An 11469-nucleotide genomic window follows, 5' to 3' on the forward strand; every position below is an offset into this window, starting at 1 on the left:
TTCTGTGATTATGGGAGGCAGTTTTCTTCCACAGTGTAGTAACAGTTGTCAAAGAACTTGCTGTGCTGTCAAGAATTGTGGAGGCTTTTGTGGATAGCTAGGAGGGATTATGCAACTTTGCAACATCAGCCCTGTTGTAAGGCAACAGAACAAGGCATGCTCAGTTGTGCTGTCTTGGTCCTACCCCAACCTGCTGACATGGAATTCAGCTGAAACTGGCTGAGGAGAAGAAGTGTAATATAAATAGCATTAAATGTAATAGATAAATGTATATTTATACATATTATGCGGGAGATGGGAGGAAACCAAGCCACCTCTAAGGTGAAAGCTTGCAGCATGACCTCAGTACCTGTCTGCTTGGTCTCTTGTGCTATCTTGGCCAGGATGTCTTGCTTAAAAGCAGATAGAGCATATGCTGCTGGTTCCCCAGCCCAGTAATTGAGGTACATGGAGAAACCAGGATGCTTTGTGGAGCAGAGGAGTATGGGGAAATAGACAATACCAAGTTATGCTGGATGACTGGGGAGAAGATGTTAATGGGCCACTAAGCTTTATCAGGCTGCCTGCTGCTCACAGGAGAACTTAACTGGTGAATATTAAATGTCTGTGGTTTTTGCTGTTTTTTTAAAGCACAGTATTATGTCATGCTGGAATAATTGAAACTTACCTGGATCTACTTATCCTCTTAATAGATACGAGGAATGTAAGGAGAAACTGGTGCCATTTTTGAAGAAAGTTGGCTTCAATCCCAAAAAGGATATTCATTTCATGCCCTGCTCAGGACTGACCGGAGCAAACCTTAAAGAACAGTCAGAATTCTGCCCTTGGTACATGTATGTATCTTAAATTGAACAACTTGGATATTTGCTCTGTTTCAAGAAAATTAAATGGCACAGTGAAGCTAGAAAGAAGTACAGCACAGTGTATTGGAGCTGTGCTCTAGAGTATGTGAGGAAATAGTCAGGGCAACAAGAACACAGCCATGCAGTGTGCCAAATAAAAGCACTTGCTAACTGCAGAAGATTAAAGTTAGCAGGCTCAGTAGTAGTATTAGCAGTATTCTTTTGCTTTGAGTTTGAGTGCCATACTAACCCTTGAATTTCCCAGTGGTGCTGCAGCTGACATGTTGCAAGAATGACATGAACAGCTTGCTTGCAGCTGTATTATAATTACAATGAGCGAAGTGTCTCTCTGGTTGTCATGTTTTACAGTATTGTTCATGGCAGTTAAAGCATCTTAATGAAAATCATGTTTGGACCTAGCTTATGGCTTTGAATTTCCAAAACTTACTACACATCTAGCAAGATTCTCAAAGGGGTAATTTGTAACATAAATTAAAAACTATGTGTTAGCAAGGGTGAAGCAAGGGTGAAGCAGATGTTAATGATGGGATGTTATGATAGATTGAACTGTCTTAGAGGTCACTGTTCTTAATGACAACAGAATAAAAATCATTCCTTTTGTTGGATTGCATTTATTCATTCTGAGTAATTTTTAAATAGAAGAGTGCTCACAAAATTGAAACAAATGCCTTCTGCTCTTTTAGTGGATTACCATTTATTCCATACCTGGATAATTTGCCAAACTTCAACCGTTCAGTTGATGGACCAATCAGGCTGCCAATTGTGGATAAATACAAGGTACAAATTAAAATAATATGGTTGAAAGTAAAATTGGATTGTTTTCACAAAGCAGTTAATGGACTACTTACTGTCTGTCTGGAAGGTATCTTTTTTTGTTGTTGCTGTGTCTATATTTCTAACTGTAGGAGAGAGGTGGGGATGGAGAAGTAAACAGTTTTGGCATTATATGAGACTCTTAATCCATAGTATTTCATGAGAACAGTTTCCAAAACATTAAGTATAGCAGTACTAAATAATAGGCTGAAGTAGGCATACTTGGAGTTAAATCATAAATTGAGCAGACTATTTAGAATAATGTTTTCAATTTTTATGTAATTTCTTTTTGTGAAGGATATGGGCACTGTGGTCCTTGGGAAGCTGGAATCGGGCTCTATTTGCAAAGGACAACAGCTTGTGATGATGCCAAACAAGGTATGGTGAGGTTTAGCTATTAAAAAATGTTGCTACCCTAAAAAGGAATTTGATTCTTAAAATTTAAATCTTAAATTGGAAAATTTTCTGTGGCTTCACTGAACACCGCTAAGCTTTCATGTTTTACGTGGGTGATGTTTGTTTCCAGATGGGTGTATATTTTACTTCCTTAGCATCCAGAACTCAGATTGTCTCACCTTAGTAAACTCAATTGCTGGACTACAAATGCTGGACTAGTTTATGTGAACTGTGTTTTACTTTGCTTTTGTACAGTTGGCCCACAAAACCATAGGGAAAAATTTAAAGGATGCAAATAGTACCCAGTGTGTTCCAGTGAAAGATCCACAGTTTGCTTTAGTTAAGAATAGCTTGGTTTTGCAGGCAGCTGTTCCACTATGAGCTCACGATAAGGAGTTATTGCGTTTCCCTGAGGAACGGAGAAATTAGGATGTGAAAACATAGTTAGGGAGAGGCAGTGGATGAGAGTAGTGTACTCAACTAACAGTAGAGTTTGTTTCCACTGGTTTCTTAGAAAAAGGGTTTGGAAACTTTGTTCTTGTCATTTTGTGCTTCTCTTCCTATTCATGTCATCTTGACTTAAGTTGACACATTTCCCCATTCTGTAGGCTGAGGCAGTGTGCTCAAAAGTGGCTCAATACTCAAATGTACAATAAACCTACAGCTTACTAAAAGTCACTGTTTCCTAATCAAAATAGGTTAAGTAGATCCACTTCCATGTCACCTTTCTCAAGAGCTGCTGTAATTGAAATTAAACTTAGTTTGAGATTATGCTTGTCAGGTTTTTCAGGTAATTTTCAGGTAGTTTTTCAGCAGTGTTTTATAAAACTGCTTGACACACATATGACACCCATGTTGTTTTGGTGTTGATTCAGAGAAATAAATAAACTGTAAATGGCTTTTAACTAAATCATTACCAAATTTGTATTCAATAAAAATGCCAGTGCTTTTGATCACTTTTTTTAATTACTACTTTGGCAGTTAATGAGAATTGAACTAACACTTCAGGAAGTCAGAATAGACATGTTTCTGAAACTACTCCTGTTGGAACTTCTCTGCCCTTCCAATGTTTCTTTTCTCTTGGTATCTAGTACTTTGTAAAGATGCAAAAATCAGAAGAGAGATTAGGAAATACATTTTGGTGTGTGTTTGGACAGCATTCATTAACATACATTTGGCACTTTTATCATCTTCTCCACTAAATCTTGTAGGATTTGGGCATTCTAGGATTTCCTGGTTTGCTTTAATATTCAGACTTAGGTTTTGGATGTAACAAGTCTATACAACAGTGTGGCTTTTGCACTCTTCTTAAATGATCTGCATCCATGTATTGCTCATCTCTCTGAAGTTTTAAATTCACTTCACTTGGAGAAATCGTGGATTTTTTAAAAAAATTGCTTTCTGCTGAATATATGCTATCAAACTATATCAAAATATATTTCATTGAATATGCTATTTTAAATATTAGTAACTCACCATTCAAACACTTTAATTGTTCTGAAGCTTGCAGAAACAAATATAATGAATTTAAACTGTAATGGGATTATTTATTGAAATTCTGTTGTATTGAAATTATTTTGTACCAGACAAATATTTACAATAGAAAACTACATTTTTGCTTTCTTTAAGCACAATGTGGAAGTCCTTGGAATTCTTTCTGATGATGTAGAAACTGATTCAGTAGCCCCAGGTGAAAATCTAAAGATCAGACTGAAGGGAATTGAAGAGGAGGAGATCCTTCCAGGATTTATTCTCTGTGATCCCAACAACTTGTGTCATTCTGGACGCACGTTTGATGCCCAGGTAGAATAAGTTGCATTTAATAGCTGTATAGGTGGGTAAAAAGCATTAAAATATTTTGCTTGTGTTTCACCACATCTAAACTTCAGTAGTTTGAAGTCTCCGTTCACATATCTTATTCACTATCCTATCTCTAAATTGACAAGAACATATATACCTAACACTCTGGCATCATTAGTTTGATTTTATTTTTTTAATGTAATTTGGTTTGAATTAAACTTCTCAATGAAGTTTTTAAGTACCTAGAATCGTGAAAGCAAGATCTTGTCAGGCCAATTCTTCAATTTTATACTTTTGTATTGTAAATAAGTGGCTTATAAATTTTTTTTCTTTCAGAAAGAATTGGTGTTCATTGTTCAACTATACATATTGATATAGTTCTGTATTTGGTTATTTTCTGCTCTTTTCTAATAGAAATGAGGAAAAATGCGCTTATTTTTAATTGTTTTACAGATAGTGATAATTGAGCACAAATCCATTATCTGCCCAGGTTATAACGCTGTGCTGCACATCCACACCTGTATTGAAGAAGTTGAGATAACAGTAAGTCTCCTTTTAAGCTGTGATGTGAATATAGACAGTGCACATGTTTGGGTGAGGAGTTCTGTCGTGACGTACGCCTGTGGAGCAGCTAATGCAACAAAGCTCCAGGCTTGAATGGAATCTTTGGTCAGTGCTCTAACACAACCAAAACTGACTGCAACTGTTAGCGTAAGCTTCTGAAAAGTGTGGGAAGTCATGATCATCTCTTATGAAGTAAATTTTAGAAGGATTTACTTAGTTATTTATTTCTAAGTATGTTCTTTATGAGACCAGGTTTGTTAGCAAATTTAAAATAACCCTTATTTTAGTACTCGCAGCCTTTTTTTTTTTTTTTCCCCCCTCTCTCCCTTATACAGGCCTTAATCTGCTTGGTAGACAAAAAAACAGGAGAAAAAAGTAAGACACGGCCCCGTTTTGTGAAACAAGATCAAGTCTGCATTGCCCGTTTAAGGACAGCAGGAACTATCTGCCTTGAGACATTCAAAGATTTCCCTCAGATGGGTCGCTTTACCTTAAGAGATGAGGGTAAGACTGCTCGATCAACAGCTGTTAACTGCTGCAAAAGTGCAGTTACTTGAAATCATGCCTGGCACTGAGGTATTAAAATGCTGGTATCTGGTGGAAATCTCTGTCTGGGTAACAATGGAAGAGTAAAGCTAAGCAAATTGTTATCGTGATGAGTCCTTGCTAGTAACAAAGTGCGTTTTATTTTAGATGAATAATGTATAGAAATGTGCACTGTGAAGCAAAAGGTTGCATTTGGAAATTACCAGCACTGCTTTCTTAATGTGGCCTGGAATGGCCACCTACAATATGAATACCACAGTTTCCCTATTGAAAGTTAGAAACTGTAAGGGGGGGATCGTATGTTGGGCTGGAACTCATGCTCACCCTAGTAAAAAGTGCAGATTTGTGGGATGTACTTAAAATAAGCCGTCTTTAAAAGCAGATCTGGTAGAATGCTTCTTGTAGAATGCCTTGCTCTATATTCATCTAAGGAGAAGGCAACTGTATTCTCCACTGTGAGAATAGCAATTCTACTATGGGTAAGATTTTACTGTGCTTTTAAAATACACTACTGCTTTCATTCTACGATACAACAATTTATTCTCTGTATTATTCTTAATACTCTCAAGAGCCTGTGTTTATGGGTAAAGTTTTAATGTTCTTAGAGGCTTAGACGTTCTTTTCACAATATATGTAACTCTGGTGTTTGTCTCCTCGGCTTAGGTAAGACCATTGCAATTGGAAAAGTTCTGAAACTGGTTCCAGAGAAGGACTAAGCATTTTTCTCAATGCCCCCGCACAATACTGTGAGGAGAATCGACTCTGCAAAAGCCTACTTCACACCGCCTTCTTATTTTCTGCCCATTGATAAACTTCTCCCCATATTTTGCAAGACAAATTTCACAGCAAAGGTCCACATTATGTCAGCTTTCTCATATTGAGAGCTCTGCTATGCCACTGTTGAATTTTCCCAAAAATATTTTTTTTTTCTCCCAAATTCTGCTTCCTTGGAAAGATTCGGCAATAGCTTTATAAGTGATGTGGACATAATTGCCTATAATTATGAAAATCTAAAGGATTTTTAATGTTTCATTTCCCCCAGCATATATATTAAGACCTTTTTTCCAGGCAGATCACTCAGAGTGTGCGAGTGTGTGTGCACATGTTACAAAGATGACTTCCATGTTAATAAACTATTCAACTTGAAATCTTTTTCGGTATTTGAATTGCTTTTGAATAATGTTTTTTATCCAGATGTAAAGCTGTTGCATTAGCTTTTTAACTTTCCAGTAACCTAGATGTTTGGTTACTTGGATTTTTCTAAACTCTTCAGCCTCCCTGCACACACAGTTTTAAATGAGGCAATTGGGCGCTCAACCAAGTTTGTAATAATACAATTAGGTTTGCCCCTTCCTTTTGTTGAATGCCTTCTTAAAATTTAAAAAAAAAAAAATGCAAATGTGGCACCTCCATTAGCTTTACATTTGTTAGTATCTTCAGCAAATTTAGGTTGATTTAACATCATTACTAGGCACAGTAAATCAATTTTAAAGGCTAGAACTACATATTGTGTCTTTACAAAAATTCAGCATTATTAAATTCTTAACTGCAGAAAATGTTAACCAGTAAATCAGTGAACCTGCAAAAATTAAGAGAATTTGTGGCAATGGTGCCTATTAGTATTTATAAGAGTTGCATTTTGTGGGAGAACTGGGCCAATTAAAAAGTGCCAGTTATATAAGTTACTCAGTTCACTCTGTCTTTAATTTAGAGGGCTGGATAATCCTTGCTGTTTTAAAGATTGGTCTGAACTGAGAGGAAGAAAGACTATTTAAATCCCTGAGAGTTTGCACATACTGAAATATGGGAGGGTCAGAATCAAGCACAGTCTGTAAATTTTTGCATATCAAAAGCAATGTGAGCTTACAAGGACCAGTGAAGTTTTTCTTGAGGAATTAAAGCAAATCTGGTTCAAAATAAAGTTTACTCAGTACAACTTGAAGGAGCTGCATAATAAAACCCTATTTAGCTGCACTTTGAAAGTGGACTGTCTGCAATTACTATCCTAATTCTAACAATTAGGATGAAGGCTAATGGATTTTTTTAATTTCCCAAAGTATTAGTAGTAAGTATTAAAAGGTATCTTCAGAGCTTCTTCAGAATGTCTTAAAATGTTTTCAGTTGTACAGTGGTGGCAAGGCCATCTCCTCCCCCAAAAGTTTACAGTCTAGTGACTGTCTGAATTCACAGATAACTCAAAACTGAAACAGATTTACCTTTTTTTGGTTTTTGTTTTGTTTGGGTTTTTTTTTCTTTGTAACTGTGGAACTCCCATTCATTTCACTTACAGCTACATTGTATGGACAGAAGAAGTTATTGTCCTTCAGTTTCATATGACTACACTTGTAGCTACCGTAATGCATGGAATTTAAATAAATTTTATTATGTCTGCAAATCTCTGGGCTTTTTTTTTTTTTGTGAAACAGTTTAAAAGCAATTTTTTTTTTCCTAACAAGTGAACAAACCTCACAGTTCCTTGGATCTTAAACTAATAAAGAAATTAAAAGCCAAGGAAACTTACTGTCTTGTTCATATTATCGATTGATTTCAGATTTCCCTGTATCTGACTGCTTTCTTTAAATACAGTCATGGATTTGAAATTTCCAAAGACCACTATTGGAGAAGACTTGGTCACATTCCTAAATTGTTAAAACTTTTTAAAACATTTTTTCAAAGCATTGAAAAGCATCTCAAAATGCTGCAGTAGAATTCCACTTTTGAGCAAACTTAATGAGGGATTCTAAAGCTTCATTATTTTGAGGCTGGACTGAATATTAAACTGAAAAATCATCTGGTGGGTTGAAGTAGCAGTAGATAGAAAGTCTGAGCACTTCCATTCCTCATCCCACCTAGTGCATTCAATTACCATTTCCATAAATCCAGTTTATGTCACTTAGTCTGTAAAGGGAAGCTAAATTATTTCAAAATCATTAACAGAATTGACATTATACAATTAAAGATATTGCTAACCTGTAGGAGATTCTTGAGTATTTGCATTCTATAACAAACATACTGAGGAAAATGTAAGGCATAAATCTACACAAACTGGCTGCATTTTGGGCTGAAGTGCTGAAAGTACATGATATTTGAATAGTCTTCAGATTGCATCTCAACTTTGTCATCTCCATTCTACATTTTATAGTCCCATTTTTACTACTGAGTACAGCTCAATCTACATAAAAGAAGAAGAAAAGATAATGTGGCTTTGTTTGAAATACTATTTGCTGATTCACTGATGTAATAAACTTTCTTAAATGACCATTCTGAATACTTCCTTTTGTGAAAATGTGGCATGCTGCATTGAAGATGGAAAAAATAAAGGAGCTGTGCAACCACAGACATTGAAAGGAAGCGGGGGGAAGGAGAAACACTAGAATTTGGGTTGCAGCTACAGGAACCCTGGGAGCACTGCCAGTGGAACTAGCAGTTGATACTGGCAGGGTAGTCCTGAGTCCTGGGAGGGGTGTACCTCACACCAGCAGAGCACTGAGTGCAGTTCTGCAGACAGGAGGGATTTGGGGGCTGTTGCCCCCAGTGTAGTGGTATTTACAGCAGTCAGTATGTGCAGTGTGGTGCTGATGAGGACCATGACGATCCTCCCCCATTGTTGGCCAAAGTCTGTAGTGTAGATATGGCTTAAGTGTATAGCCATGATGTAACTTATAAAGACAAATTGTAACTAGAAATTAAGACCTTGTGTATCCTTGAACTGAAAGCTTTGGTATATGTGAAAATTAAATGTGAAAAAAACCCACCTCTGAATGCACACCAGTACTAATCATTTTGCAACAGGAAAATAATTACTCCTTTCTGCAAGTGACAAGCAGTAAAGCACACTAAATGGAGGAATGGGTTCACCAACCAGTTGACTAACGTTGCCATCAACTGCCTACTTGAAACCATTCCAGCTACCCTGGTCATTTTTGCAGGCACTTGGGAACTGATACACAAAGAAAATCATGGCACTGGTTTCCTGAGATGCTTGTTCTGGTAGTAAATTGTAATCTTGAACAGCAAGCTATTGGTGATGGTGTGATAATGTTGTAAGGAAAATGGCTGCTTTAAGGAGGTTATCCACGGGGATATTTGCTGGTCTTGAATTTTATGCCCCTCTACAATTTTTTTTCAGTGGCATAAAAGCCCAGTGAAAATTTCTCAATGAAGAACCTCTGTTTTAGACTACTTATGGCACCAGTCCATATATTAAAAACTATGTTAATTATGAGAAATGTGTTTTTATAAGTGTTATTACTGAACATTACCTAAGAAAAAAAAAGATTGTTTCAATGTCCCAAGTATTTGATTCTGTATTACTCTGGCTTTTCGGTTCTTAATGCAGACTGTATAAATGATGATGTTAAAGCAGATGAAATGTACTCCAGACAAGACTGTTTTCTTCCTGAAGTGATACTTAAAGGCTCTTACTTATTCTGCTGTTTTTGTATACCCTATAGAGGATTTGGTAAAGAAAAATATACCAACAAAACTGGAGTTACTACTGAAGATTTTATATTGTGAACCTGTTTCTTTCCTTGTGTTTATTTTAATGCACTATAAACCTAACAAAGTATTTCTTTTCCTCTGAAGAGATGCTAGAAAAGAGTCTAGTCTTACTATAAAATGGAAATTTATGCTAACAAACCCAAAATCTGTTGTGTGTATGTATAACTTTTAAAAATACATATGCTTTCATTGCTTTCTTTTCCCAAAAGTCTTGGCTTCCAAGGTGAAATTGATTTTTCTGCATCTCTCTTCAGTTATATACACCTAAAAAAGCACACATGCTTCTCAATAAGAGTAATAAGAGATATGACAGAGCAACTATTGGATGAGGAGAAGGTACTTGAGGCTGTGTTCTTGTCACCTGTTATGCCTGTAGAACTGATGATAGGCAAAGGATGGTAACAAGAAAACTTTGCAACTTGTGTCACAAAGGCAGGTGCCTCTGTTCTTCTGAGAAAGTCTTTGAGTACGTGAGTAACTTGCACCATAAGCACCCATCTGCCTGACAGTTAATTAGAGCCCAGCCAGAGGGTTACGTTAGGACTGCAGAGGAACACAAGCTAAAGAAAACTAGTGTTTGAGCTCCAGATCTAGCCGGGAGATTCTCTTCCGAGATCTCTTTTGTAAGGGGCTTCTTACTCGTGGTGTAATTGCTGCCTATTCTTTGTCCTAGTTTTGCTGTAACAAGTACACTTACAGAGAGCTAGGGTTTTGACACCTGCCATCAATCCAGAGGAACACAAGCCTGGTACTGGAACTTTTGGGATGCACAGTAAGGCAATAATCGTAAACCTCAAAAGACTTGTTTAGAGCAGAAACAATTGCTACTCATGCTCCCTTTTGCTAGGAGGAAGTATAAAATTAGGCATATTTAGAAGCATCATCTTAAATAAGTAATGAGGTAGAATGGCTTGCAATTGTGTCATTTTAAATCTTGACATTTAAGTAAGTGTGACAAATGGCTTAAAGAAAAATATGTACTTTCATAATCTGAAAAGTTAAACTGAAGGCTACAGCAGAATGTCTAGCATACAGGAGTAAAACCAGGGATAGGCTGCAAAGAAGGAATCTAGAAACATTGCTCAGGCATGTAGGGATTGTTTTGGAGAATAAAACCTACAACTGAAATGGGCCAGGATGCCAGGGGCAATAAGAAGAGCTACTGTTACAGTTTTAGCAAAAGGGCAAACAAGGACATGTGGGATGGTTGCTGAGTGGGACAAGTGATTTTGGGTCCAGCTGGGCTGTATTCAAGGATGCTGAGAGCTGGCTGAAGTCAAAGAAGGACTCTCATCTTTGAAAGGAAACTGAGGAAGGGTCCCAATGACTGCTTAAAAGCAAATGTTCCCCCACCTTCAGAAAACATGAACAGAAGGATCTGGGAGCTACAGAGCAGTCATGCTCCCTTGGTCCCTGGGAAAATCATGGAAGAAGTCCTCTTGGAATACAGTTTTGCACACGTAGAGGAAGTGCTTAGGAATAATCAGCATGGATTGACCAACTGCAAATCATCCTGCCCAACCCAACTACTTTCTATGAGAAAATTACTAGATTTGTAGATGAGAGGAAAGGAGCGGATGGCATTCACCACAATTTTAGCACAGCTTTCAACAGACTCCCACAGTCTTCTTGTATCCTGCACATCATGGTCTGGGTGGGTGGCCAACCAGAGGACTAACAGCTGTCTGGACAGTGGGGCTCTGAGGGCAGAGAAACAGCCTTTACCTGAAGGCAAATAACAAATCCAGTACTGCTGGGATTTATCCTCGGATGCATTCCGTTGAGTATCTTTACCAGTGACCCGAAACACGGGCACATCCAGGGTTACAACAAACCGGGGTACCAGTCAACAGCCGTGAGGGCAGGGCTCATGTACGGAGGGACCTAGGCAGGCAAATCTGTATTCGGGAAGGGGCAGCCCCTGGTGAGAACGCGGCTGGGGAGCAGCTCTGCTGGAAGGGCCCTGCCCCCGGGGGACGGCAAG

The 11469-nt window shown here is 37.7% G+C and overlaps 1 protein-coding gene across 1 annotated transcript in view; it reads left to right on the forward strand.

Moving 5' to 3' along the window:
- GSPT1 (G1 to S phase transition 1) overlaps nt 1-7377 on the forward strand; it is a 14789-nt gene extending 7412 nt beyond the window's left edge. Inside the window, exons 8-14 of the mRNA XM_008946231.1 lie at nt 693-833; nt 1547-1640; nt 1974-2054; nt 3702-3875; nt 4326-4415; nt 4772-4940; nt 5646-7377. Of these exons, the coding sequence (XP_008944479.1) occupies nt 693-833; nt 1547-1640; nt 1974-2054; nt 3702-3875; nt 4326-4415; nt 4772-4940; nt 5646-5698 (802 nt within the window). The 3' untranslated portion in view covers nt 5699-7377. The remainder of the gene's footprint in view (nt 1-692; nt 834-1546; nt 1641-1973; nt 2055-3701; nt 3876-4325; nt 4416-4771; nt 4941-5645) is intronic.
- Nucleotides 7378-11469: the final 4092 nt, after the last annotated feature.

This window comes from Merops nubicus, unplaced genomic scaffold (genome assembly GCF_000691845.1).
Source record: "Merops nubicus isolate BGI_N331 unplaced genomic scaffold, ASM69184v1 scaffold43868, whole genome shotgun sequence".
Classification (NCBI taxonomy): domain Eukaryota; kingdom Metazoa; phylum Chordata; class Aves; order Coraciiformes; family Meropidae; genus Merops; species Merops nubicus.